The 23,256-nt window shown below is 50.3% G+C and overlaps 7 protein-coding genes across 7 annotated transcripts; 4 read left to right on the top strand and 3 right to left on the bottom strand.

Moving 5' to 3' along the window:
* Positions 1–290: 290 nt before the first annotated feature.
* N7496_008485 (uncharacterized protein) lies at positions 291–988 on the top strand (the record flags this gene model as incomplete). Its single annotated transcript, XM_056701404.1, has 2 exons — positions 291–622; positions 703–988. 2 exons carry the CDS (start codon positions 291–293, stop codon positions 986–988), a joined length of 618 nt encoding a protein of 205 aa, XP_056553467.1.
* Positions 989–1,178: 190 nt separating this feature from the next.
* N7496_008486 (fungal specific transcription factor domain-containing protein) lies at positions 1,179–2,946 on the bottom strand (the record flags this gene model as incomplete). Its single annotated transcript, XM_056701405.1, has 4 exons — positions 1,179–1,226; positions 1,276–2,577; positions 2,636–2,667; positions 2,724–2,946. The coding sequence occupies 4 exons, from the start codon at positions 2,944–2,946 to the stop codon at positions 1,179–1,181; spliced, it is 1,605 nt and encodes a 534-aa protein (XP_056553468.1).
* A 1,079-nt stretch (positions 2,947–4,025) lies between these two features.
* On the top strand, positions 4,026–5,032 carry N7496_008487 (Short-chain dehydrogenase/reductase SDR; the record flags this gene model as incomplete). Its single annotated transcript, XM_056701406.1, has 2 exons — positions 4,026–4,909; positions 4,960–5,032. The coding sequence occupies 2 exons, from the start codon at positions 4,026–4,028 to the stop codon at positions 5,030–5,032; spliced, it is 957 nt and encodes a 318-aa protein (XP_056553469.1).
* Positions 5,033–5,878: 846 nt separating this feature from the next.
* Positions 5,879–6,483, bottom strand: N7496_008488 (uncharacterized protein; the record flags this gene model as incomplete). Its single annotated transcript, XM_056701407.1, has 2 exons — positions 5,879–6,252; positions 6,459–6,483. 2 exons carry the CDS (start codon positions 6,481–6,483, stop codon positions 5,879–5,881), a joined length of 399 nt encoding a protein of 132 aa, XP_056553470.1.
* A 3,596-nt stretch (positions 6,484–10,079) lies between these two features.
* N7496_008489 (CAAX farnesyltransferase subunit beta RAM1) lies at positions 10,080–12,393 on the bottom strand (the record flags this gene model as incomplete). Its single annotated transcript, XM_056701408.1, has 7 exons — positions 10,080–10,341; positions 10,415–10,693; positions 10,762–10,879; positions 10,951–11,081; positions 11,207–11,281; positions 11,357–11,512; positions 11,864–12,393. The coding sequence occupies 7 exons, from the start codon at positions 12,391–12,393 to the stop codon at positions 10,080–10,082; spliced, it is 1,551 nt and encodes a 516-aa protein (XP_056553471.1).
* A 2,146-nt stretch (positions 12,394–14,539) lies between these two features.
* On the top strand, positions 14,540–16,956 carry N7496_008490 (Zn(II)2Cys6 transcription factor domain-containing protein; the record flags this gene model as incomplete). The annotated part of the gene is made up of 2 exons (XM_056701409.1): positions 14,540–16,781; positions 16,856–16,956. The coding sequence occupies 2 exons, from the start codon at positions 14,540–14,542 to the stop codon at positions 16,954–16,956; spliced, it is 2,343 nt and encodes a 780-aa protein (XP_056553472.1).
* A 3,542-nt stretch (positions 16,957–20,498) lies between these two features.
* On the top strand, positions 20,499–23,050 carry N7496_008491 (putative RING and UBP finger domain protein; the record flags this gene model as incomplete). The annotated part of the gene is made up of 2 exons (XM_056701410.1): positions 20,499–21,737; positions 21,827–23,050. 2 exons carry the CDS (start codon positions 20,499–20,501, stop codon positions 23,048–23,050), a joined length of 2,463 nt encoding a protein of 820 aa, XP_056553473.1.
* Between the last annotated feature and the right edge of the window lie 206 nt (positions 23,051–23,256).

Below are 23,256 nucleotides of genomic sequence, written 5' to 3' on the forward strand. Positions count from 1 at the left end.
ATGCCGGCTCGACTCTGATTTACCCACGTTACACACATGTATTATTCCATTTAGCTTACTTATCTTTTTATACATATTCAAACATCATTATAGACAATTATATCGACCTTTTCACTGATATGAGAACATAGAAATACTCAGTACTTCAAGGAGCTAAACCACGTGACCGTGAGATTCGTAGCGCTGGAGTTACGCGTCCTCGACTTGCGTTAAGGTTAGGGGCTCGACCTCAGTACATCAACTCACTTTGTTCACATACGAAGAAATTCAAATAATTGCTCACTTCAAATATGCGCCCATTTTTCGAAGAGCATAACACCCTCCGACCACTCTTATCTCTATCTGAGGAAGAGCCCCTCATTGTGAGATGGAGGAGATCCGCCCGTGACTTCCTAAGCTCCCGATGGGGTCATTACCTCGTTCTTCTGTTGGTTACTATAGATGTCTGTTGTAGCTTTGCAGAGTTTCTCATCCAGTTGCACCTCTGCGAGTTGAAGCAAAATGGTTACGCCGTAGGCCATGAATGGGCCGTCATCGAGGAGACCTTGGGTATCACAGGCCTGGTAATTTCGTGCCTATTCATGGTTGAATTGATCGTGGCAGCTCTGAGCTTCGGAACGGGGTGAGTTTTTGAGAATAATCTGCGCCCAAGAAAGCTACAATTTCGTGGTGTTTCGTCTGAAGTACTCTAACATGACAAAGGTACTTTTCAAACTGGTTCCACGTCTTCGATTCTACGGTCATTCTTGTCGCCTTTATCATTCAAGTCTCACTTCGGGGAGTAGAGGAAGAATTGGGCTCGCTTGTCATCGTTTTGCGTCTGTGGCGGGTGTTCCAAATCATCGAGGAGCTGAAGTCTGCCAGTGAAGACACTATGGAGCAATACGAGGAGGAGATAGAGAGGCTTCGGCAAGAAAATGCCAGTCTTCGCCAGAGATTGAATCTAACCCAAGGAGGAAACGAAGATCTAGAAGGAGATTTTGCCTAACCATGGCTAGGTAGTCACTTGATTCTTTTTTTGGTAACCTCGAATTGAGACTGAGTGGTGTATATGTGTTCTAGGATCTTTGATCCGTATAACCCTATCTGTTAGATTCTAGCATATATAAGACCGGTCCACACCAGAAGTAATCGATGAAATTGTAACCCAAATTCTTGATCAAATATTTGCGAATCAATCACGATGTAGTTGGCCCAGGATCCTGGAAAAACTGGTCCAGCATTGACTATCACGCTTGTTAGCACAGTCTCAACTTCAGAAGTGAGAGATCTTACCCAGTCAAGAGCTTCTGTGCCATCAATCATGTCAGACATGGTTTCTATGTACGGTAGTTCCATGCCAGCTAGTGAAAAGGCGTTCGCAGCGTTGTTCCAGTCAGCTTGTGATCGAACTTTGTCCACTTTCTTGATCATCAAATCCAACACAAGTGATGCTAGACGTGACTGGGATGGATGGTTGTCAGTTGTAGCCCATATTTGCTGAGAGAGTTGAAGGGCTTGTAGCTTCCTGGACACACGGCTTGTGTCTTTCTCCTCTCCGAGAGCTTCGATATTGATGGAAAGATCAAGACAAATCACCATAGCTGCCAGAAGGAAGTCATGCACTGTTAAAGAGGTGACAACCCACATGTCCCCATGTAGACGTCCACCAGGCTGGGTGGCTTGATGTAAGTCTGCCTGACGGTCGAGAATCTCAAGTGCAGCCTCAATACAGAAACGGCGCGAGGGCTCGAATGTGGGGTTTTGAGGGTCATGTCGAATATACCGCCGATGCAGGACCACAATTCCCTTGAGGTAGAGTAGCTCCAAAGTACATCGCTGTAAAATGAGATCGGACGAGTCCATGAACGACTGAGCAACATCCCTTCGATGAAAGACTTCAGGGAGATTCTCATATGCTGCTTTCATTTCATGATCAAGAGTAATCGTTTCGTCATATTTTGGTGAGGCGAGAGATTGTGTGCGAGCAACAATCTTCTTGAAGACTCCCATAATGCCAGACTTGACAATGCCATAGAGCAAAGGGGTAACTTCTGTATAGGGACGGGAGGGTGGCAACGTATCCATATCCATAGAAAGATCCGTATCATATAGATTTCTTGGGGCCTCTGTGTCACAATATTCCGTGGGAATCATACTAGGCAACCCCATGTGGAACGAGGCTAAAGCATCAATCTGGAAAATGTGCAACCACACGCGACGACGCATCTCACCCTCGAATTGTGTGATATCAGCCAATCCGCGAGGATCGCGGTGGTAACCCATTCGGAAAGCAAGCCTGACAACGGTTCCGAGGTCGAGCCATAATTGGGCATGTGATCTTGTTTGCGTCATGAATTTGCTCTGGAGGTAAAGGAGTAATGCTTCTAGCGCGTAACGTTTTGCAGTTGCGTAGCCACAGGAGACGAGACAGTGCGCTGTCATTTGCTGAAGATGTTGCGTAGAGATCGGAGGCTTGGTTGGGTCAGTCCTGGTTTGTTGGCCTTGACTCAACATGCTGGAGATGCTCAGTATTGAATATAGAAGGGCAAGCCAGCTAAGTGAAGTTTCTGCTGGTTTCTTCCAAAATCGTTCGTACTGTTTGCCATATTGCTGAGTAAATTACATCAGAGAGCTTGAATGTGTGAGAACTAACCTCCATTCGGAATTTTCCATAGTGCACAATCCCTATCAGAAAACTTTTAGCTTGGAAGCTACATCCTTGTTTCGAGCCTAATACACACCTAATACCAGGTATCGGCAGTTGAAGTAGTTGGAAAGCAAGATATCGCAAGTGGGTTGAGGTGGGAGAGAGCTTATAGCATCGGCAACGCTCAAGATATGGGACAAGGATACGTCCAGGTTGATGTCGGTTTGAATGTCGACATCTTGTATGGTCTCCAGATCATCAGATGCAAGTGAATCATGCGAGGACAGGTCCGCCCGTATATCCTTAATTTCCTGCATGATGGACATCCAGTGGCTGGGTTCCATATATACTGCTTGACCGTTCTGTTCGTGGAGATGGGGCGTTTCCCTTGCAGGTGCGTTTTTCGGGTCCGAATGAACCGACTGGTCATTGATCGTGGATTCGGGAGTCTGGAGCTCGGCAGACGAAGAGTCTGTCAAGCTACCCTCTGTAAAACAGACACCCGGTTGACGAATAATCCCTGTATTGATTAGTGAAGCGGATACTAAGTCCTCGATTCTTTGGAGCCTGTCATCGAAATTGATTTGACGGGAGATTTTGGGATTGTTCCGCTTAGCATTCGGGGCATAGTGACATGAAGCTTGAAGCTTTCGTCTGATACAAGTATCACACGGTATCTGTCGATTGCATCTCAGCCTGTGATACGATTAGTGGCACGAATAGTGACAAATATAGGGAAGTTAAACCAACTTTCGAGTGCGACAAGGCTCACAAGATACAGGTGGCCTGTTTCTTTTCTCAACTTTAGCCGAAGAAGCGTCCATGAAGCCTACTTCACGTGAAAGTATTGATCGCTTTTACTATCAGTAACCAGTGCTAGATAATCACTAACTCCGAATGAGATGAAAGTGCATCGACAAGGGGATAAGCAATTATACATTCTTTATTGTGGCTGTATCTACCGCCTGCTGTTAATGTACTAGATCATCCCATAGCTGCCTAAAGCGTCCATCTGCCGGAGCGGAGTTAATATCTCCGCCCTAAGGGTGGGGGCCGATTTAGATATTGAAGATCATGTCCGCCTCTCTAAGGCGAATTTCAAACCATATTATCTTGAAAAATATTGAGTAAATGGATTGAAGACTGTGCTTGGCTTATTTATGTTCTACTGGCTATTTAAAATGATGACCTGGATGAAATTTTTCCAGAGTCGCAAACTGCATAGCAGCCCCAAATGCCCCGTAGCGGACATAATATCCCCGCAATCAGTCACAGGTCATCCAAAAGAGAGAATTCCCACATATAAATTGCTTGGATATGTTGGCCCTTACTCTCAAAATTCTACCTTTGCATCTCCAATTCATTCTATTGAATTGCCCATTTCTACTATCCCATCATGGCAGCTATCTCATCAGCTATTAAAGGTGTCTCCACAACAATCTACTCAAATCTCTTCGTGGAATTACCAGTCCAAAAGGGCGACCTCACTGGACAGACAATTATTGTCACAGGCTCAAACCAAGGCCTTGGCTATGAAGCCAGCCGTCATTTCCTACTCCTCGGAGTTGAACGCCTAATCATGGCAGTCAGAAATCTTGAAAAGGGCGAAGCTGCACGACTCAAACTTCTCGAGGATACCGGCCGTGATCCTAGCTCCATTGAGGTCTGGGAACTCGACATGGATAGCTATGTTTCTGTCAAGAAATTTGCTACTCGTGTGGAGACTCTTCCACGCCTTGACGCTCTTTTGGCAAATGCTGGCCTTGCCACGACCACGTTCAGCTTGTCAGAGGACAACGAGAGAACCATCACGGTCAACGTCGTCAGCACATTCCTCTTGATCATCTTGCTTCTGCCGAAGCTGCGCGAGTCCGCGTCGCAATTCAATATCTGCCCTCGCGTCTCGGTCGTGAATTCGGCTCTGCATTATATCGCGCCCTTGGCAGAGATCGACGTGTCCAATCAAGGTAGCATCTTCTCTCGGCTGAATAACAAGGAGACTGCAAAAATGGACATGCGATACCCTTTATCAAAACTTTTGGTCCTCTTCGCCGTTCGAGCGTTAGCTAAACGTCTAGAAGAGAGGAAGGGGCCGTTGATCGTCATCAACACACCTAATCCCAGCTGGTGCAAGTCCCAGCTCATGCGGGAGAACGGGCACCGCTTAGGCGAGCGTATGATGGCTCGCAGCACCGAAGAGGGAAGCCGTGCTTTGGTCCATGGTATACTATCCGGGAAAGATTCCAGTGGACAGTATATTGACAATTGTCAAGTGAAGAGGTAAATACCCCCTCTCTAAGGTTACGAAGAATCCTTGCTAACGTCATTAGTCCGGCTTGCACTGTCACCAATGCCAAAGGTGCAAAAATACAAGAAGCGTTCTTCAATGAGCTTATCGTATAGCTTGAGAAGTTATCACCCGGTATTAGCCTGAGTGTTTAGATCTGATGTAAATCAGGTATCGCCTGCTAGCTTCTTGCGTTTTCCCTTCATTACCTCCTAATGTACATTTAGATTAGAAGAATAAATATTTTGTTTCTATCATCAAGATATTATTATCCACGGTCGATGTAACACTTTATCTTCCGCTGAGAAGCAATATATCTACTGCAAAGGACCTTGCATTAGGTCAATATACATCTACACAACCTACTGTCTGCATCCTCCTGCATTAGTAGATGCGATTTGCTTATTTTAATGTACAAGAGTCAACTTTATTTCAACCCAATCACCTTGAACATTCTAATTCGCGTTCAAGAACTGAGCTTAGGATAAGTAAGATGTTGCAAAAAAGTCCAAGTAGAATGCTAGCAAATCTCAGAAATAAAAAAAAGGCAATCCCTGACCTCCACAATGATGCAGACATATGATTCTTGCTCAGAACGGCACAGCACACACATCGCTCGGGATCTCACTCCCATTTCCACCACTTCTATCTCCCATTATCTGAGTCCCGAGAATCGAGGCACAAAGGACAATCATGATCAGCATCAGCCTTTCGAAAAAGCAGTTTTTCCATCTATGAAAGCGCAGAATTTCATGCTTCAGAAAATGCAGAGCATGCAAAAAGCCATCGTCATAAGTCATATCATCGTTAAAAATCCCCACCAAGTTCCCTGGCAGATGAGAGTCAAACCGCGGTTCCCACGCTGAAAGACATCCATAGCATGTATGCCAGACATGCCCAGCACACCATCCACTCGTAAATCTCCAGTCAAACATAAGCAAGTCCCTCGCAGGAACAAAAATCTAATCCCTCCCATGCTCCGTCCTCATCATCCGCTCCGGACTACTCCCACCACTCCAACTACCCCCACTGCTACTAAACGATGTATCCGTGTCATCATCACGGCTGGACTTGCGCCCCGTCCCGATGGCAACAGGGATACCCTGCACGACGCCGCCGTGGTCATGACCAGCCGGGTACATACCGTCGTTGACGGAGAAATTGCGGCAAATCAGGTACGCGCGCATAGCGGCGCTCTCGCGGGCGAGAATCTCTGATTCGTAGGTAACGTCTGTTTGGTATTCGCGATTGTGGACGCGAACTACGCATGTGTAGCCTGATGTGGTGGCGTAGGCTTCGTAGGAGGGTTCTGGCCAGCGTCGCCGGCGACAGAGGCCTGTGTTGGAGTGTTAGAGAGGTGGGTTTTTTCTTGGGATTTGTTTCTTATTGGTTGTGTTTGGGGGCGAGAATGGGGTTTGTAAGGGAATCAGGGGCTATAATTGGTGAATTGCGTTGCAAATTGGGCTCTTGGCTTGATGTATCTCACTCGGGAGAAAAACAATGCGATGCGGTTTGAAGAAAGGTACAATGCTTGCCACTTACTTGCCAGATAAAGCATATAGTACATCTTGGGGCGCTGAATATTCGGAAAGCCCAAGCGAAAAGAGTCAAGAACGGAAAGTAGCGCGGGAAGCGGCGTGTCGACTTCGCAACGAACAAAAGAATGAGGCGGGCTACTCCAACAGCATCGAATGGATTGGCTGTCGTCGCGTAACGGGTAGCGGGTAGGGCTGAGGCTGAGGTACTGGCCGATGCAGCTACACAAAATCCCTCCGGGTCTAGATATGCGGATGGTGATGCCCAACGGTCTCGTTGAACTGCTATCACAGACGGGACTGACAGCTCAGTCAGCCCTAAATTCCGGGTTGGGGGAATTGAAGGATGAAGTGTTGTTTGCTGTCAAAGGTGACGCTAGCGACCAGGGACCTGGTTCCGGTTCCCTTTTGTTTTGTTTTGTTGATGCGCTGGAGGATGAGGGGGCCAAGTTCTAGACACGACCGAGACCAACACAAACCACACCGCGGCTGGGCTGGTAAGGGCTTGGTCAGGTGGAAATGAGGAAAAGCGAGAGAAGCGCGAGAGCAGAAGTTGGAAAGAACGAGGACTAAATGACTGGAAAAGACTAAAGGCTTCCACGGAGGGCTGTAGAATATGCCACGCCACATGTACACATATACCAAAAAAACACACGGTTCTCCGTACCACCGAAGCAGACACTGGGTAGGGAAAAGAGTGTGTAAAATAAACATGTAAATATGAAATGCTAGGGGGGCAAAAATTCTAAATTTCGAGATCACAGAGAGGGGGACAGATGGCGACTGCTTCCAGCCGATACGGAATTTACTTCACTAGAAACGGGTGGGGCATTGCAAATGCATTGATACATAAAATAGCCATGTTGTGAGTTGTCCACCGTGTCTAATGTACCAATCCAGCAGCATTCCGGGTCCGGAGTCGTAGTTCTTGGTCTGGAAAGAGGGGGACAGGGAATGGGGATAGACGGTTGCAATCTCGACAGCGCACAAAGAGTTTAAACCAAGCTGTACCCAATGTAGTGTCAGAGACATATACCAAAACGAGAAGAAGAGTAAAAAAAAAAAACTTCTTTGTTTCCTCGGAAGGATCGGACGCCGCCGTCTCAGTAGTCGCCGCCGGAACCTGAATGGGCAAAAAAAGATAGGACGGATATAGTTCTACTACACTTGACAGGGCCAAGTGCCAGGACTAGGATCAGGACCGGGGGCGAGGGGGAGATACAACGCATCGCAATGATCCCGGGATACTAATATCTTACTTAAAGAATTTATGTATTAGGCCAATTCCGATACCCACCGTTGGAGAAACTTTCGGAGATCACGATATGGATCCAAGGATACGCGAGACAGCTAGCCGACGTAATAGCCCTAGGTTGTATTGGATCTACACAGGAAAAAGGCAACGCTTCAATCGCAGATCCCTACCGGACAGTAGGAATTGATGTCACGGACGCGCGGGAGCACGATGAGCTCACACTTACAGCGAACCTCCAAGGCCAGAGAAAAAAAAAGCCCGCAATTGCCTCTGGACGTCTCTCAAGGCAAATTGCTGTTTTGCCGGTATCTGGCGGGGTACTGCATGTTTTTTTTCGGCGGGTTATTAATTAAGGTCGGTACTGATGTGCTGGCATAGCTGCTTGCCAGTAGAATCAAGCCGAATGGAGGGACACACTTCCGGGCCCGGGCCTGGGTCCTGGGTTTCGGTCATGATCATAGTCCTTGAGGGGGCCAAAGGGAAATGGGAGGGGGGTTTTGGTTCATTTATCTGCAATTCGCCGATCTAAACAGCGAATCTTGCAACCGGAGAGTTAAAGAGGAAACGGGAAAGTCAGAGGCAACAAAGAGCGGAATAGATCTGGTACCTAGCGGGTAAGAGAGGCGAGGGGCAAAGACCAAAAGCAGGAGGCTCGGAGAAAGAGAGAGCGGGGCATTGACAAAGTAACAGCTGGCTAGCTTAGCTCCGATGACTGCAATCGCCTGCAGAAATCAAATGGAACTTGATCATTGCCAGCCTATGGACGAGACAAGAGAGTCTAGTCCTAGAGCCGAGGTGTATACCCTGTCCTCTGTACTCCATACTCTCCGTTCCCCGTTCTCCATATTAGAAATGGAGAAAAGGATGTAACAACGGTAGTCCTGGTGGGTTTTGCATCAAAATCCTCAGCCGTTCACCATGCGGCCATGGGCCAGGTTTGAGTTTCGCGCTGGGCCCATTATTTTGGCCTTTCATGCCCCGCAGTAAACGCAGCAGCTCATCGAAAAGAGAAAATCGCAGAAAGATGAATGGCTCTCCCCTTTTTTGCCGCTGGATCTTCCTGGAGAGGCGCGCTGCAGGAATCCACTGGTGGACCACGATGATTGGCGCCAAGCGGGGGGCTGGGGCCGTTCAATGTTGTGCAGAACGCGTCTGGGATTGAGCGGACTTGCAATGGATGGAAAGAAGATTCGGCCAGATGAGAAAGCCGACCGAAAGCGACTACGATCTTATTGATGCGCAAAGGGAACGTATTCCTATTTGTCATGGAGGAGGAATCATGATGCACGTACCCCCGAGACCTAGAGGATCGACTACGATAGGCGGGCGGAGGGGAAACCTCAAAGAGTAGACGCCAGACCGGGTATTGATTCGAGGCAGTTGACAAAGTTACTCGACCGGGATGCAGTGATGAGTTGGCAACATGTGCGGTTGGCAGGGGGGGGGGGCGTTGGTTTATCTTGCGCTTCGTGTCGGGTCGTTGATGAGGCACGATTGCCCGAATGGGCCGCCTGCAGGACAAGACGATGTCGGTGTGTCTGCGATCAAACGGGGAAAGAGAGATCGTCCTTACAATAGAGATAGTATTTTGCTTGGTTTCTGGATATCTTTGGAAATATATCCTACTACTACTTATGCCACACTCACTAGTTATCTAGCGTATCTACCAAGCCCGAGAGTAGGAGGACAAGCAAGACGGGAACTAATTTCCATGACGATCCTTTCAAATGGTATACTCTTCTTACATTTACTCACATAGGCATTATGGGGCAGCGGCTACATAATAGTCCTTCGAGGTATACTCGCAGAGCCCCTAGGAGATATAGGCTAGATTGAAGACACACAAGACTAACAAGCGCGAAGATCATAATCATAGTCAAAGATCATAGTTTAGCAAACTATCCAACTCCAACGTTGCACTTATCACTCGCATGATTAGCTATCTCTTCTTCCATCCTCAGCCGAAACAGAAACATCTTGCACGCTCTCAGAATCAGCTCGCTAGAGAATGTTCCACAATGCGGACTCGTGCGAGTTTATCCGCGTGTTTCCCAGAAAGACGCCCTGAAGAATTCAAAGAATAAAGGTAAACGATCCTATCAGGATAGTGAATGAGCATAGTATGAGATAGATCCTCTCCTCTCCCTATGATAAAAGTTCAGAGGCCCTCTAGATCCTTCACAAAATCCAGAGTAAATCCTAGCCTCGAGTCCTGCACGTCAGATTGTCCTTGTGCGCCTTCCCTTCCTCGGTTGGCGAACCCTAGAACACACACGAGTCTCCATGTGTACCTTTTCTCATTTCTCCCTGTACCACATCGGCATGTCACTTATCGTTCTTGACTCCCCCTCACAGCCTCCCCAGTCCAATCCACTAGGTTGCAACGGGCTGTGCCTCGCACCAGAGCCGCATGTTCGCAGCTGCCTGGTGCGGAATGACATACAGCGGGTGAAAGGCAACGAGGCGGTCAGCCTTGTCGTACACGTTATCCTCCCCGCGAACCGGTGAGGAATGCCACGAGAACGCCGAGGCGAATTTCTCACTGGAGGTGATACTGCTCGTCGTGCGGTAGTGGTGGTGTTGGGTTGCGCTCAAGCCAGTCAAGACGTAGCAGGTGTGATAGGAATCCGGACTCCTGGGGTTTGCATGGTTAACGACAGATGCATGGTGAAATGAGAAGCAGGAGCGGCAGGGCGGCAGGTACTTACTTGCCCGGCTTGTCTCGAAGACCACCTCTGGGAGATTGGCAGCAGCCGAGAATGTATCGGTCAAGTCCCTCCCGGCTGTACAAGTTGCCAACGGTTGTCGAGGGAGTACCCGATGGCTGTGGCTTCCCATCTAGAGCGGACTGCAGCAAGGGCCAGCATCCTCCGACCCAATGGCTGTAGCAGCCGTCAACTAACTTGTTCGTTCGTCCGGAGAAGCCACCCTCTGGGGCGTACTGTCGAGCAGAGAGCCATGACAGTAGCAGGGGGATGTTCATGTGCCTGCAAACGCAGTTAGTGTGACGAGCTCGGGGTGATAGCTTGGGACTATATTGCATTTTTATGCATACCTGGGAATAGTCTCTTCTGGGGGTCCCAGCATTGACAAACAGGCGAGGGCACAGAAAGCGTATGCTCCATGTGCTTCGACGCCGGGGCTGCCGGAGATGCCACCTTCGAAAGATTGACCTAGTAGAACACAAGAAGATCTGTTAGAAAGACAGGAGAAGATGGCATTGCCAGTAATAGAAGACTCTTACAGCGCGACAAATATTCCGCCAGTCCATCCGTCAAAGTCTCAAAGCCTGCTTCTCGGGCTTTCTTTGCATCGTGCGGTAGAGCCAGAGGCAGATCGAGCAGCGAGATAATGGTCGCTGCGCAGTACGCACCGCTGCACAACGGGGAATATGTATTAGAGAGTCGGATCTCGTATCTTCTCGGGGAACCATTGAAGGGGAGGGGAATTCTTTTCAGGATGCTTGCATGATCGCTTGCATGCCAGTATGTCCGACTTACCGCACATCTTCTTCCCCGCCTTCTGTGACGCTGAATCCTCCATCAGCCTGCTTCAATCGGCCCAGCCATCGCCACCTAGTAAGAAGCACGTTAGACTTAGACGCGCTAAAACAAATTTCCTGCTTCTCGCTAGGCGGGGGGACAACTCACATTGCTTCACGATCGACCAATGAAAAGGCATCCTCGCCTCCGACAAGGGCGAGTGAGAGAACGGCTGCATAGCTTCCAGCAAGATGTGATATCTGGCCATGTCCGCCACCAAAGCCGCCGGTGGGATTTTGCATGGGACGGAGTGTTCCCAGGACCCTGCAAGTAAGCCAAGAAAATCACAAGTTAGCCTTTGTTTTCTGGTCATATCCCCTCGAGCCATGTGCAGATGAGCCGTCCATGGCGGAGATTGTGCACTCGTGGCGGCAAAAGTCAAAACGATAGCTAAAAAAAGAGCGAAACTCAAACTGAAACGAAAACGATCTCAAGACAGGCGATAGATCACTGCCGATCCCAATGAACCGACGGGGTAAAGAGAGAGTAGAGGTGCTCAGACATTTAGGCATCGAATCAGATGTACATAACGGTAGTCCACAACGGTAGTAGTCATGGTAGTGCAATAACCGGGCCATATAAAACGCCCCAGAAAAGGAGATGATGCAGACTTACCGCTCACGAAAACGCGTAGGATCTTCACCTAACAGCGTCAATCCAGCGAGTGCCCAATAGACCATCCACGGGCGACTCGCATCCATGGCGACGAAGCCCTCGGGGTAATCTTCCAGAGAATCATAGAGATAAGCGATATGATCATCCCGTTGAAGAGCGGGGACCCCGGAAGCATTGAAGGAGCCCTTTTGGGAAATATGGAGGCCCTTCAGAAAATCCAGGCACTTCTCCAGAGTTGCGTCCTGCAGCTCGATGGTCTCCGTCACGAGCGGGTCGCGGATAGGTGGCGGCTGCGTGAACAAGGCTGGGATCCCCGGCCGGGGCTCTTGTGGGCTGGCCATTCTAGGGGGATTACTGGGATTGCCAGATTTGGCAGGCTTGAGAGGAGAGGGGTATTTGTTCCCCGGGCGCTTCTGTTGGCTCTGTCGTTGTTGGGCTGGAGCAGGTGTTGATATGATGTTAGGTGGTTGGAGGTTAGCGGCTGGAAATCGAACTTTGCGTTTGTGTCGCCCCGCGATGATGGGTGGCATGGACGAGTCTCCCGTGTGGGGGGGATAGGCAGAGATATATTAGGATGGGAATGGATATCAAAGCGAATGAGTCCTTGGGACGGAGTCCATTGAGTGATTGTTCTGGTAGTATTGTTCTGATGAATGGGAAAACCCAACCCAACGTTGATTGTTCTCCCCACTTTTTCTCTCCGCCCAGACTCGACACTCTCCAACATCTCGAGATACTCACGTCTGTATCCTGGATCTTTCTTTGTTACTCTTCAAGTGTGCTGATCTTCGTTTTTCTTTTATTTAGCTCTAGTCTTAATTAAAATAACTATCCTAATAAGGCCAAGTCCAAAAGTATCCCAAAATGGAGTAGTTTAGCCGTCATAGCTCCGTCTAAAGAGCTACATCATGCCATGACAATGTGCAGAGTGGCTTCTGTAGAATGAATCCCCCGTTTCTGCATGTCAGAAAGACGAAACGGGAGAGAGATGCACTCCTGGAGAGAGTCTCTGCAGGCTGCTTCAAGTAGGCTATCCCAGTCTCAACGAGTCTTCAACCAGTGATAACCTGATACTTCCCTGCACCGTGATGTGATCTATCTGGACCAAATCACCATCTGCACGCGACGGTGGCTGGTGCGTTGCGTCGATATCTTCACCCTGTTCCTTGTGTAGAGCAGTACAGAGTGGCTTATTCTCATCTCCTTGCTGCCAGGCTGCATGTGCCAGGCCAAAGCCTGCTGGAAAAGGAAGCCCATAGTCGGAAAGGGTTTCTCCCCAGCTTTGGCCCAGCTTTTTGGTTTTGGTGGATCAGTACGACCTGTCACGTCCAACCTTTTTTTTTCTTTACCTGGGGAAGTCCTCAGTTTCTCCCTCCTAACTATCCCAAGCCCTCGGGCTATGAAAAAAAAAAAGAGTTCACCCCAAGTTAACTTTTTGGGATTCTCGGTCGCGGAGATGCCATGCAGCAAAAGCCCGCGATGGCCAAATCAGCCCCTCCGTCATCATTTCTCAACCAACAGCAATCCCTGCCCCTCGTCAAATGCACGGTCAGCACCCCACTATGAATGACTTGAATGGTGTAATTCTTTTTCCCCCCTCAAGTTAGCTAGGATGAGGGTTTGGGAGAGATACGATATTCCCGGACCATCGTGGACATCGTGGCAGATCCAATTAGGAAGGAGTGGGCTATCATGCCTATCACTAGGAGTTCTACCGGGACTGCTGGGACTACTGGACTGCCATCACGATCAGGTGTCAGATCATGGAGCACGGTCCTACTTGTCTTGGAGCGAGAGACACACTAGTTAACGTATTGCCACGCTCTGCTGGGCTCCACTGATCTCCCGTTCCGTCTTTGGAGTCCCACGATGCTCAACATTATGACTAGACTGGAAGATGGAGTTGGCGGTCATCTCCGTCGACTATTGAAGACTACGGAATACGGGGAGAAGACCGTAACAATTAACAATGGCTTGGTAATTACTATAGTAGATACTATACAGTACTGTAGCACTATAGTCCCATCGCTAGATCTAACACTGGAGGTACAACGATAATCTACAAAGAATCTTATCCAAGATCAGGCTGCCTAGTCCGCATTCCCTAGAGTCTCTGATTGTATTCCCAAGTTATCGCCCGAGACCCTCTCCTCTCCAAATCTCCATACTACTCCGTAATCCGCCCTGCTCGTAATAACAAGAATGAAGATCATGGGACTGTCCGATCGCGCAAGATGACCGAGGGCGCACTAAACCCCCATACCAAACCGATTCTGGGAATTGGATGGAGTCCAATCCGAGGAATGACAAGGTCGGCGTGGCAGTAAAATGGTTGGTGATGGTGTTCTCTAGTAGTACAGCACAAAAGACCAAAAAAAAAAACAACATCCCCACCCGTGCAGGCCCAGCCTTCCTCTTCTCCACTCGGACAACATCCAGTCTGCTCCAAGTCCACTAAAGTCACTAAAAATCCCCTAGCGCATCTCTTGCTCACCGCTGCTTTGTGCCCCCCACCGCCTCACTCGTCCCTCTTCTCTGGCCGTGTGTTACCTCTCGGCCTCTTCTGAAGAAGGCCTTTTCATCCAGGCTGGTCCTTTTTCCCCTTCCCCCCCCCCCGATCAACCACCCCTCGAATACCACTTTTGGTGGTCAAAACAACCTCATTTTAACGAAGCAATGTCAAATGTCGATATATCAAGTGACGGCCTCATCGTCGATTACGACTCAAGAGGTTATCTCCCGCAATCATGGCCCGTAACCGTCGACCAAAACCCCTCGCGCCCCGAGGATGCTCATGATCTGTCGCCTCTTCAAACCAGCGGTCACCCCCTGGAACAGTCGGTGGCCCAGGATCCCAACCTCATGGTCGACTGGCACTACCACCAACAACTTCAACAGACCCCTCACCATCACCCGCAATTATCATATTCTCCCGAGGATCCATCGTCAGCGCCCCAGTTCACGGCCGCCAGTTATGGAATGGCCATTCAGTCGTCGCCGGTGGATCTCATGTCCACCGGTCCTCAAGGTCAAATGAGTGCCGGTCTGCTCGATACCACTTCCTATCATCTGCCACTTTCGGCCCCCGTCGACATGGTGCCTTTTACCTATCACGACTTTCAAGCCGATTTGATGGCTTTCAACGGATTGCCGGATGTTTCATATGCCGCCCCGCACCCTCTACTAGAGAGCAGCTCCCCGACGGACACCTATCTCGAGGTCCGTTCCCTCTCCAGTAGCGATAATGGCTGGAGTACCGTCGACCACCGTCGCTCGCTGGATTTCGGTTTCCCGGAGCAGGGTATCTTCGTCAACCCCACTCAGACTTTGCATGATCGCAGTCTCTCAGAATCCTCCTACTCGACTTCTTATGGCAGCTTCGTCGATATCGCCAACCCCATCAGCTCTCCCGGTTCCGAAGGTAACATGGATTTCCCCTACAACAACCATAGCACTGCCTTGAGCTTGGCTACCTCCCCGACAAGTACCTCCATGGTCCGCCGTGTGACTGAAGAGCAATCTTCCCCGGTCTCTGGCTCCGTCTCTGGTTCTCGCTCCCCGTCAGCTGTCAGCCCCAGTGCAATGGTTCGCCCAATCCCAGTTCCAATTAAGAAGTCAACTTCGCCCACTCGCTCATCGGGCTCGCAATCGTCCGCTTCGCCACCCAGCAGGAAACCCTCTCGTAAGAGTCCCATCGCAGCCAAGACGGCCGAGACCAAGGTCCGCAAGCAATCTCAGACCGGCAAGCCCGAGACTGAGAAGCGTGTGGGCAAGCGTAAGGGTCCTCTCAAGCCCGACCAGCGTAAGCAGGCCAGTGAGATTCGGAAGCTGCGCGCTTGTCTGCGCTGCAAGTTCCTGAAGAAGACCTGTGACAAGGGTGAGCCCTGCGCTGGCTGCCAGCCGTCGCACGCCCGTCTGTGGCAAGTGCCCTGCACTCGTATTGACATTAAGGAGATTGGCTACTTCATGAAGGACTGGAAGGCGGATTACGAGCGACACATCTCTATGGGATTCTCGGTCGGCAACATCAAGGGATTCTCGGATCAGGAACGCACCCTGTACATCACTCACGGGTATGGTCAGATCCTGCCCATTGCCGCGAGGGAGGTCTTTGTCCGGGATGAGCAGTGCTTCACGATCGACTGGGTCGAGTCGATGCACCGCGAGCCTACAGCGTACGAGGTCGAGACTGCGAAGCTCTCCGCAGGTATGGAGGGTATCTCGCACGCTATGCTGTCGGACTACCTGGACCGCCACATCGACGGCAACGGCACCTTTGAGAAGTTTGTCGACGATTACTTCGAGGGTACGCCTTTCCTCACCCAGATGTTGAAGACCGCTTTCCGCTATTATTACCGCACCAAGCTGCCCGTCATCCGCAAGGCCCTCAAGCTGATCATCGCTTACAACCTGACCCTGCACGTCACCATGGTCGAGGGACTGGGTGATGAAGATGGATTCCTCGGTCGGATCAACGAGCCGGGCTCCAAGTTCCGCGGCAAGACCATGGCCCCCGTCATGATCAACTTCCAGATCAAGTGTGCCATGGCCAGCATGTGGCGTGAGCTGCAGAAGGATGTTTTGGAGGAGCTGTCAGCCCTGTACTCCAGTGTATACAGTGGTGATAAGTTGAAGAACTGGCCTACTATCTTCGTGCTGGCCTCGATTCTGCTGGCTGTTTGGGAGGAGATGCAGTTTGACTGCCACTACCGTACTCCCGACCAGGCTGCCGTCGACAAGTTCTGCACCGACATGGAGACTACCCCGGTTGGTGTCATTGTCGGTCTCTTCCAGGCTATCTCCCAGAAGCTGCCACCTTTCACCGAGTGGGACTCGCAGAAGCACCACCACCTTCTGTACTCTAACCCCGACGTGTGCAACACGATGACTGAAGTCCGCCAACACGTGGAGCAGCATGGTAAGAATATCTCCCAACACAAATTATTCATTCTAGTCAAGTCATCGAAGACATTAACTAATATCTTCATCCAGAGAGCTACCTCCGTGGCCGCTCCGGTACCCAATTCGACCGTGGCGACTTCGACTGCCTTTCCAACAAATTTGTGTCTCGCCTGGTCATCCGTGCCAACTAGACACCTTCCCAACGAACGACGCGCATGCACATGATGAACGAACGATCAAATGCATTCTTTTTTTCTTCCACGACTACTGCTATACTTTGCCAACAGCGAGTTTCTCTCCCAGCGATTTATTCCGTTTTTCCAGCCCTGCACGCAACGACCTGGATGACTCAAGAAAAACCTCCCTTTTCCCCCCTCAAAATTACGCTAGTCGTGATCGATGCGCAAGCGCGTCTTCCCCCGCTCATTATAACGATGTTATCACGATCTTCCGATCTGATCTGTTTTTTATCTTTACCGCTCCTAGCGAGTCGGTTGTGTTTCTCAGCCTGTGTCTTTTTTTTGCATCGTGGTTTCTAGGAAGCTACAACCCTCATTCCATTTTCTTTTTCTTATTCTGTCGAGTTTTGTGTTGTTTTTTGTGCCATCTTTTTTACTGTCTTGTTCTATTGACTTTTTGTCTTTTGTGGTATACCTTTCTCGCATAGCTTCCAGCGATGAACGAGGATCACGAACGTTATGAACCGTGTACGGCCGACTGTGTGTTGCGCGTGTCTGATTTTTGTGTTTTGTGTTTCGTGGCCGCGGGGCTTGTTGTATCTGTTCTGGTGGTTGTCGTGAGGTCACGATGATTTCCTTGGAATGGAATCGGCAAGCTCTGTACATGCAGGGCCGCAGACAGCCCGACTTAACTGTCGTACGGCTGTTTTGATTTTTTTTTTAGGAGTGGTGAGGAAAACGGCGTTGAAGGGTGGAATGTTCCGTCTCAACGCCTGCGGGATCGTGTCTATATTATCGATATCTCTATTTACATCATTTTTTCTATCCTTCCACCCATGATAATGCTTCTTAGCAATTGTAGTAGTAATATTTAGGTTTTAGTACTCAATCTTGTTACGGAATAGTTCCACGCAATATTGCCTTGGACTTGGTTGGACCTCGAGCCGAGCACTGTCGGGCATAATGCCGAAGGGTGGCTCGCAAGGTACTTTTCCTTTGAATAGAGGACCGTCGGGACGGCCAGATCAATAGTACTGTTGATCAATGCCGTGTTCGGGGTTGAAAATTTGTCGCTGTATAGGAACGGACCCGAGTAAACAATAGTCCATACTCCGTAACTTCCTTGGCTGTTCACAGTTCGAGTAAACTGCCGATGCCGGAACCGGAATCACCTGACCCAGTCACATGACACCTAAGTATAGAATACCCCGGGGCAGTGCCACTTCACCGTGTACAGCCCGGTACCCAATACACCTGTATTGATTGTATTAACTATACCCCAAACGGCCATCTTGATGGCGCTAGCAGGCTTCAGGTGATCTCCGTCCCACCCCCTCTTTTCACGATAAGCCCTCCCACGTCATCGTCATCGTTTTTCTAGGCTGAGAGATAATAACCGCCCTCCTTTTACGCCAACGGGATATAGTCAGATAGAATTTTTCACCTTGTACCCTCCATCAGGTATAGCCTCCTATCAAAGTTTTTCCTCAGTGCAGGAACCAAAACCGCTCATACTTTATAGGAACCAGGTTTTTGCCGTCTTGCCCGGTGGCGTCAAAGACTTGTTCCTAGGTGGCCCGACCCCGAAAGCCCGTAAACATCCTTGACTCATCCGGCACCCGGCATCCATTCGTTCGTAGTAGTTGATATGGAAAATAGATTAAGGACTTTCTTGCTAAGTTTAAGTTTGTAGTCTTTGCCTTATGCCCAGCCTCCATGTTCTAGCAGTTTCGCGCGTCATGCCCCTTCTGACTAAGACGCTTCGCCCCCCTCATCCCATATCGCTTTCCTACTTAAACCTCACCCCCTCTTCTGCTCTCCCCTTTCTCCCTCTCCTTCTCTTCCACTTTCCAACCCACCCACCTTTCGCATTATCCTGCGTTACCACCCTTTCCCATCTCCAACTACCAACCATACTCCCCATCATCGTTGAACTGCTTCCATCATGCAGATCTTCGTAAAGACCCGTGAGTTTCCCTTTCTCTTATATGGCCCTGGTCGCACATCCTCGGTCGCCACTGGAATAATCCTGCTGACTCTTTTATCTCCCTCTCAGTCACCGGCAAGACTATCACCCTTGAGGTGGAGTCCAGCGACACCATCGACAACGTCAAGTCCAAGATTCAGGACAAGGAGGGCATCCCCCCTGACCAGCAGCGCTTGATCTTCGCCGGCAAGCAGCTTGAGGATGGCCGTACCCTCTCCGACTACAACATTCAGAAGGAGTCTACTCTCCACCTGGTCCTCCGCCTTCGTGGTGGTATGCAGATCTGTACGTTTTCGCCCCCCTTTTACTCCACTCTTACCCGCCCCCACTCAAAAGAGCCGCTGGTATTTATGATTGTTCTATTTTACTAACTCTCGCCACAGTTGTCAAGACCCTGACTGGCAAGACCATCACCCTTGAGGTCGAGTCTTCCGACACCATCGATAATGTCAAGTCCAAGATCCAGGATAAGGAGGGTATTCCCCCTGACCAGCAGCGCCTGATCTTCGCTGGCAAGCAGCTTGAGGATGGTCGCACCCTTTCCGACTACAACATCCAGAAGGAATCTACCCTGCACTTGGTCCTCCGTCTCCGTGGTGGTATGCAGATTTTCGTCAAGACTCTCACTGGCAAGACCATCACTTTGGAGGTGGAGTCTTCCGATACGATCGACAACGTGAAGAGCAAGATCCAAGATAAGGAGGGTATTCCCCCCGACCAACAGCGTCTCATTTTCGCCGGCAAGCAGCTCGAGGACGGTCGCACACTCTCTGACTACAACATTCAGAAGGAGTCTACCCTTCACTTGGTGCTTCGCCTGCGTGGTGGTATGCAGATTTTCGTTAAGACCCTGACCGGAAAGACTATTACCCTGGAGGTTGAGTCTAGCGACACCATCGACAACGTCAAGTCTAAGATTCAAGATAAGGAGGGCATCCCCCCAGACCAACAGCGCCTGATCTTCGCTGGTAAGCAGCTCGAGGACGGTCGCACTCTGTCGGACTACAACATCCAGAAGGAGTCTACCCTCCACCTGGTGCTGCGTCTGCGTGGTGGTCAGTAAAAAAAACGTCCATGACGGTTTTTTACTTTGCTCCTTTTCCTTTATCGATATCTTTTATGAATCCTCGACTGCGATAGGTTCTTGATGAACCTGCATGGCGTTTGGTCGGTTTCGAAGCTGAGGCTTTTTTTTTTCTTCTTTCGACGACGGTATCCACGAGCATATTTACTTTTTCTATCAATGAACTCAGCTCGATAGCTGTTCTTTGCTAGCATGTGTTTCCAGACTTGTAGTTGTGAATTGTAAATGTCTTGTAATCTCCCACGCACATTGCCCATACGCATTATGTTGTTTCTAGACTAGAGCGGCCGCAGTTTGAAGCCCAGACGAAAGGCTATACTTTCCAGATCACCCGACAGATAATGTCTGGCCTGTCTAGGAAGAGGATCCAGAATACGAGGTTGAAGTATACGTGACTGTTCTATCTCCCAGTCAGCAATGCTGTAGAATCAGACTTCTGTGCCGTGGCCACCCCCGCTGAACCAGACAGACCGCCCAGGCAAAATGGGTTCGTCCAGCCGACCCGCGCCCACACTCCATTTGCCTCTTCGCCACTCGCGATACATCGCCACGTCGCCAACTCGACAACCTCAGGCATCAACACGAGCTCTCGAGATCTGGGGCTGCTTAGGTCATCATTTCTCTTATCGCAATCAAGAGATTCCTCAGAATCGCGGCATCTTTACCTCATCACCATGTGAGCAGTCGCCCGGGATGCCCGCATACTTCTACCATCTTAGTCTCGAAGTCCTGCGCAGCTCTCACCCTCCCAAATCCGCGGCTGCCGCTTCATCGCTGGCCCTGGACTCTGCATGGGAAGCTCTGCTCCCGTTCCAGAAGCGGGCCCGGCCTTCACCTTCAATTCCCACTCCCACGTCTGGCAGGGGTGATTCCCTCGCGCAATTCACGCAGGCACACACGCATACACCGGGGAAGGAAATCATTCTTGAACGCCGGTTTAAAAACGCTCACGCTTCTTCCTCGGAGGATTCTTCTGGCTACGGTGCACAACATTCGCCTTCGTCTTCGCTTCCCGCAAACTACCCCTCTACCTCGCCTAACACCCCCTCCGATCTCCAAAACGACATTCGCGCTGGAGCTATCCTCATTGAGTGTATCGATATGGTGCTACCTGATGATTTATCTGCGAAGCGGACGCAAAAACGTGGGAGTACTGCGGTCCCTGCGGGCAATGGAGATAACCTTGTGGCTGCGGGTATTGGCACTGATATCCTAGGCGGACTGCGCACGAAGGGTCGCTATATCCCTCTTGATCAGGAAGTCGGTGAGAGTGTCTGGGGTATTGTCCATTTGTACCGCGATGTCCAGGAATCTCCATACCTTGCCGGGAACGAAGACGATTACCCGACCTACCTCAAAGGTTCAGCCGCCGCGGCAAGACACCCAAGTGAGCAGCAGTTCGGCGGTGCGAGTCGCGCACAAAGTCATGTTCCAGGGAAGAGCTCTGCAGACCTTGATGCGTACCCGTTCCCTGTGACGGTTTCATCGTCTGGCAAAGAGGATGAGTGCACTACGTTGTGTATTTTGGCTGTGCCGAGTTACTTGTCACCACCGGACTTTTTGGGGTATGTGGGTCAGAAGACGATGGATGATGTGAGCCATTTTCGGATGATTCGTACGCCACGTGCCAATCGGTACATGGTTTTGATGAAGTTTCGGAGTGGAGGAAAGGCGAAGGCATGGCAAAAGGAGTGGAACGGGAAGGTTTTTAGTAGCATCGAGGTATGTCTTGACTAGCATGGATGCATTCGATCTTTGATAGGATCACAATGGTGTGGATTCCTCGATACTAACTATGTTGTCTTTCCTAGCCCGAGACTTGCCATGTGGTATTCGTGAAATCGGTCGAGATTCAGGTTGTCGAGCCCGACTCGCCATCAACTTTCCCATCCGCCGACGTCGGTCCCCTTTCGCCTTCTCATAAACACCCCGTGTCATCCGCTGGCCAGGCCAAACTCTCTACCAAACCACTCGCACCACCTACACCCGCCTTGATCGAACTCCCGACCTGCCCCGTATGCCTCGAACGGATGGACGAAACAACGGGCCTTCTCACAATCATCTGTCAACACGTTTTCCACTGTACATGTCTTCAGAATTGGAAAGGTAGTGGATGTCCTATCTGTCGGTACACCCAAGCCGATTCCCGCAAGGGTACTGCATCCACAGATAGCGACGAGGAGCCCGCCGAGTGCAGCGTTTGCCACACCGACGTCAATCTCTGGGCTTGTCTGATCTGCGGCTCTGTAGGCTGTGGCCGATACGATGGCGCTCACGCCTTTGATCACTGGAAACAGACCGCCCATGCCTTTGCCATAGACCTCAACTCCCAGCGTGTCTGGGACTACGTCGGCGACGCGTATGTGCATCGCATCATCCAGAGCAAAACCGACGGCAAGCTGGTCGAGCTCCCTGCGGCTGACAACTCAGCCCTCGATCCGCCGGATTGGGGTGACGCCGTACCGCGTGAGAAACTCGAGAACATGAGCGTCGAGTACACGCACCTCCTCACCTCACAGCTGGAAAGCCAACGCGCTTACTTTGAGGAGATTGTCGAGCGGGCCGCAGACAAGGCCTCGCAGGCTAGTGCCGCCGCTGCATCGGCAGAACAAGCTGCGAGCGAGGCAATCGCTCGTCTCGCAGAGATACAGGCCCAATACGAGACTCTCTCGTCCGACTCCATCCCTAGCATGGAGCGCGAGCAAGGCCGTCTCGAGAAACGAGCTGATAAGTTCGAAGCTCTGGCGCGCCGCATGGAGAAAGATTACCGTGAAGAGAAGACTATCAATACCAGTCTGATGGAGAGACTGGAACATATGACGACGGAGAATGCGTCGCTGAAGGGTAACCTTGATACCTTGAAGGCGGAGATTGTGGATTTGCAGGAGCAGAATCGCGATCTTACGTTCTTTATTAGTGGGAGTCAGAAGTTGCAGGGTGCTGGAGAGGACATTGAACAGGGTACTGTGAGTGTACCTGATCCCCCCGCAGAGGCGGCGAAGAAGAAGAGGAATCGTGGGAAGGGGAGGAAGTAGATAGCACTGGAGTGCTGTTTGTATGAATATCATGATTGAATGACAATGACTGTAGTTATGACTCTGTCCTTGACCAGGATCCTGAATTACCGTTGCTCTTAATCAAGATTTCCGCGAAGACGTACAAATCTAAACATGGCGATATCCCCATCAGTGTAGATACGACCTTCTAGGGACGGAGGCTAGTTGTATCAAATCAATTCTCT

The sequence above is a fragment of the Penicillium cataractarum genome, assembly GCF_028827025.1.
Source record: "Penicillium cataractarum strain IBT 29864 chromosome Unknown utg000007l, whole genome shotgun sequence".
In the NCBI taxonomy this organism is placed as follows: domain Eukaryota; kingdom Fungi; phylum Ascomycota; class Eurotiomycetes; order Eurotiales; family Aspergillaceae; genus Penicillium; species Penicillium cataractarum.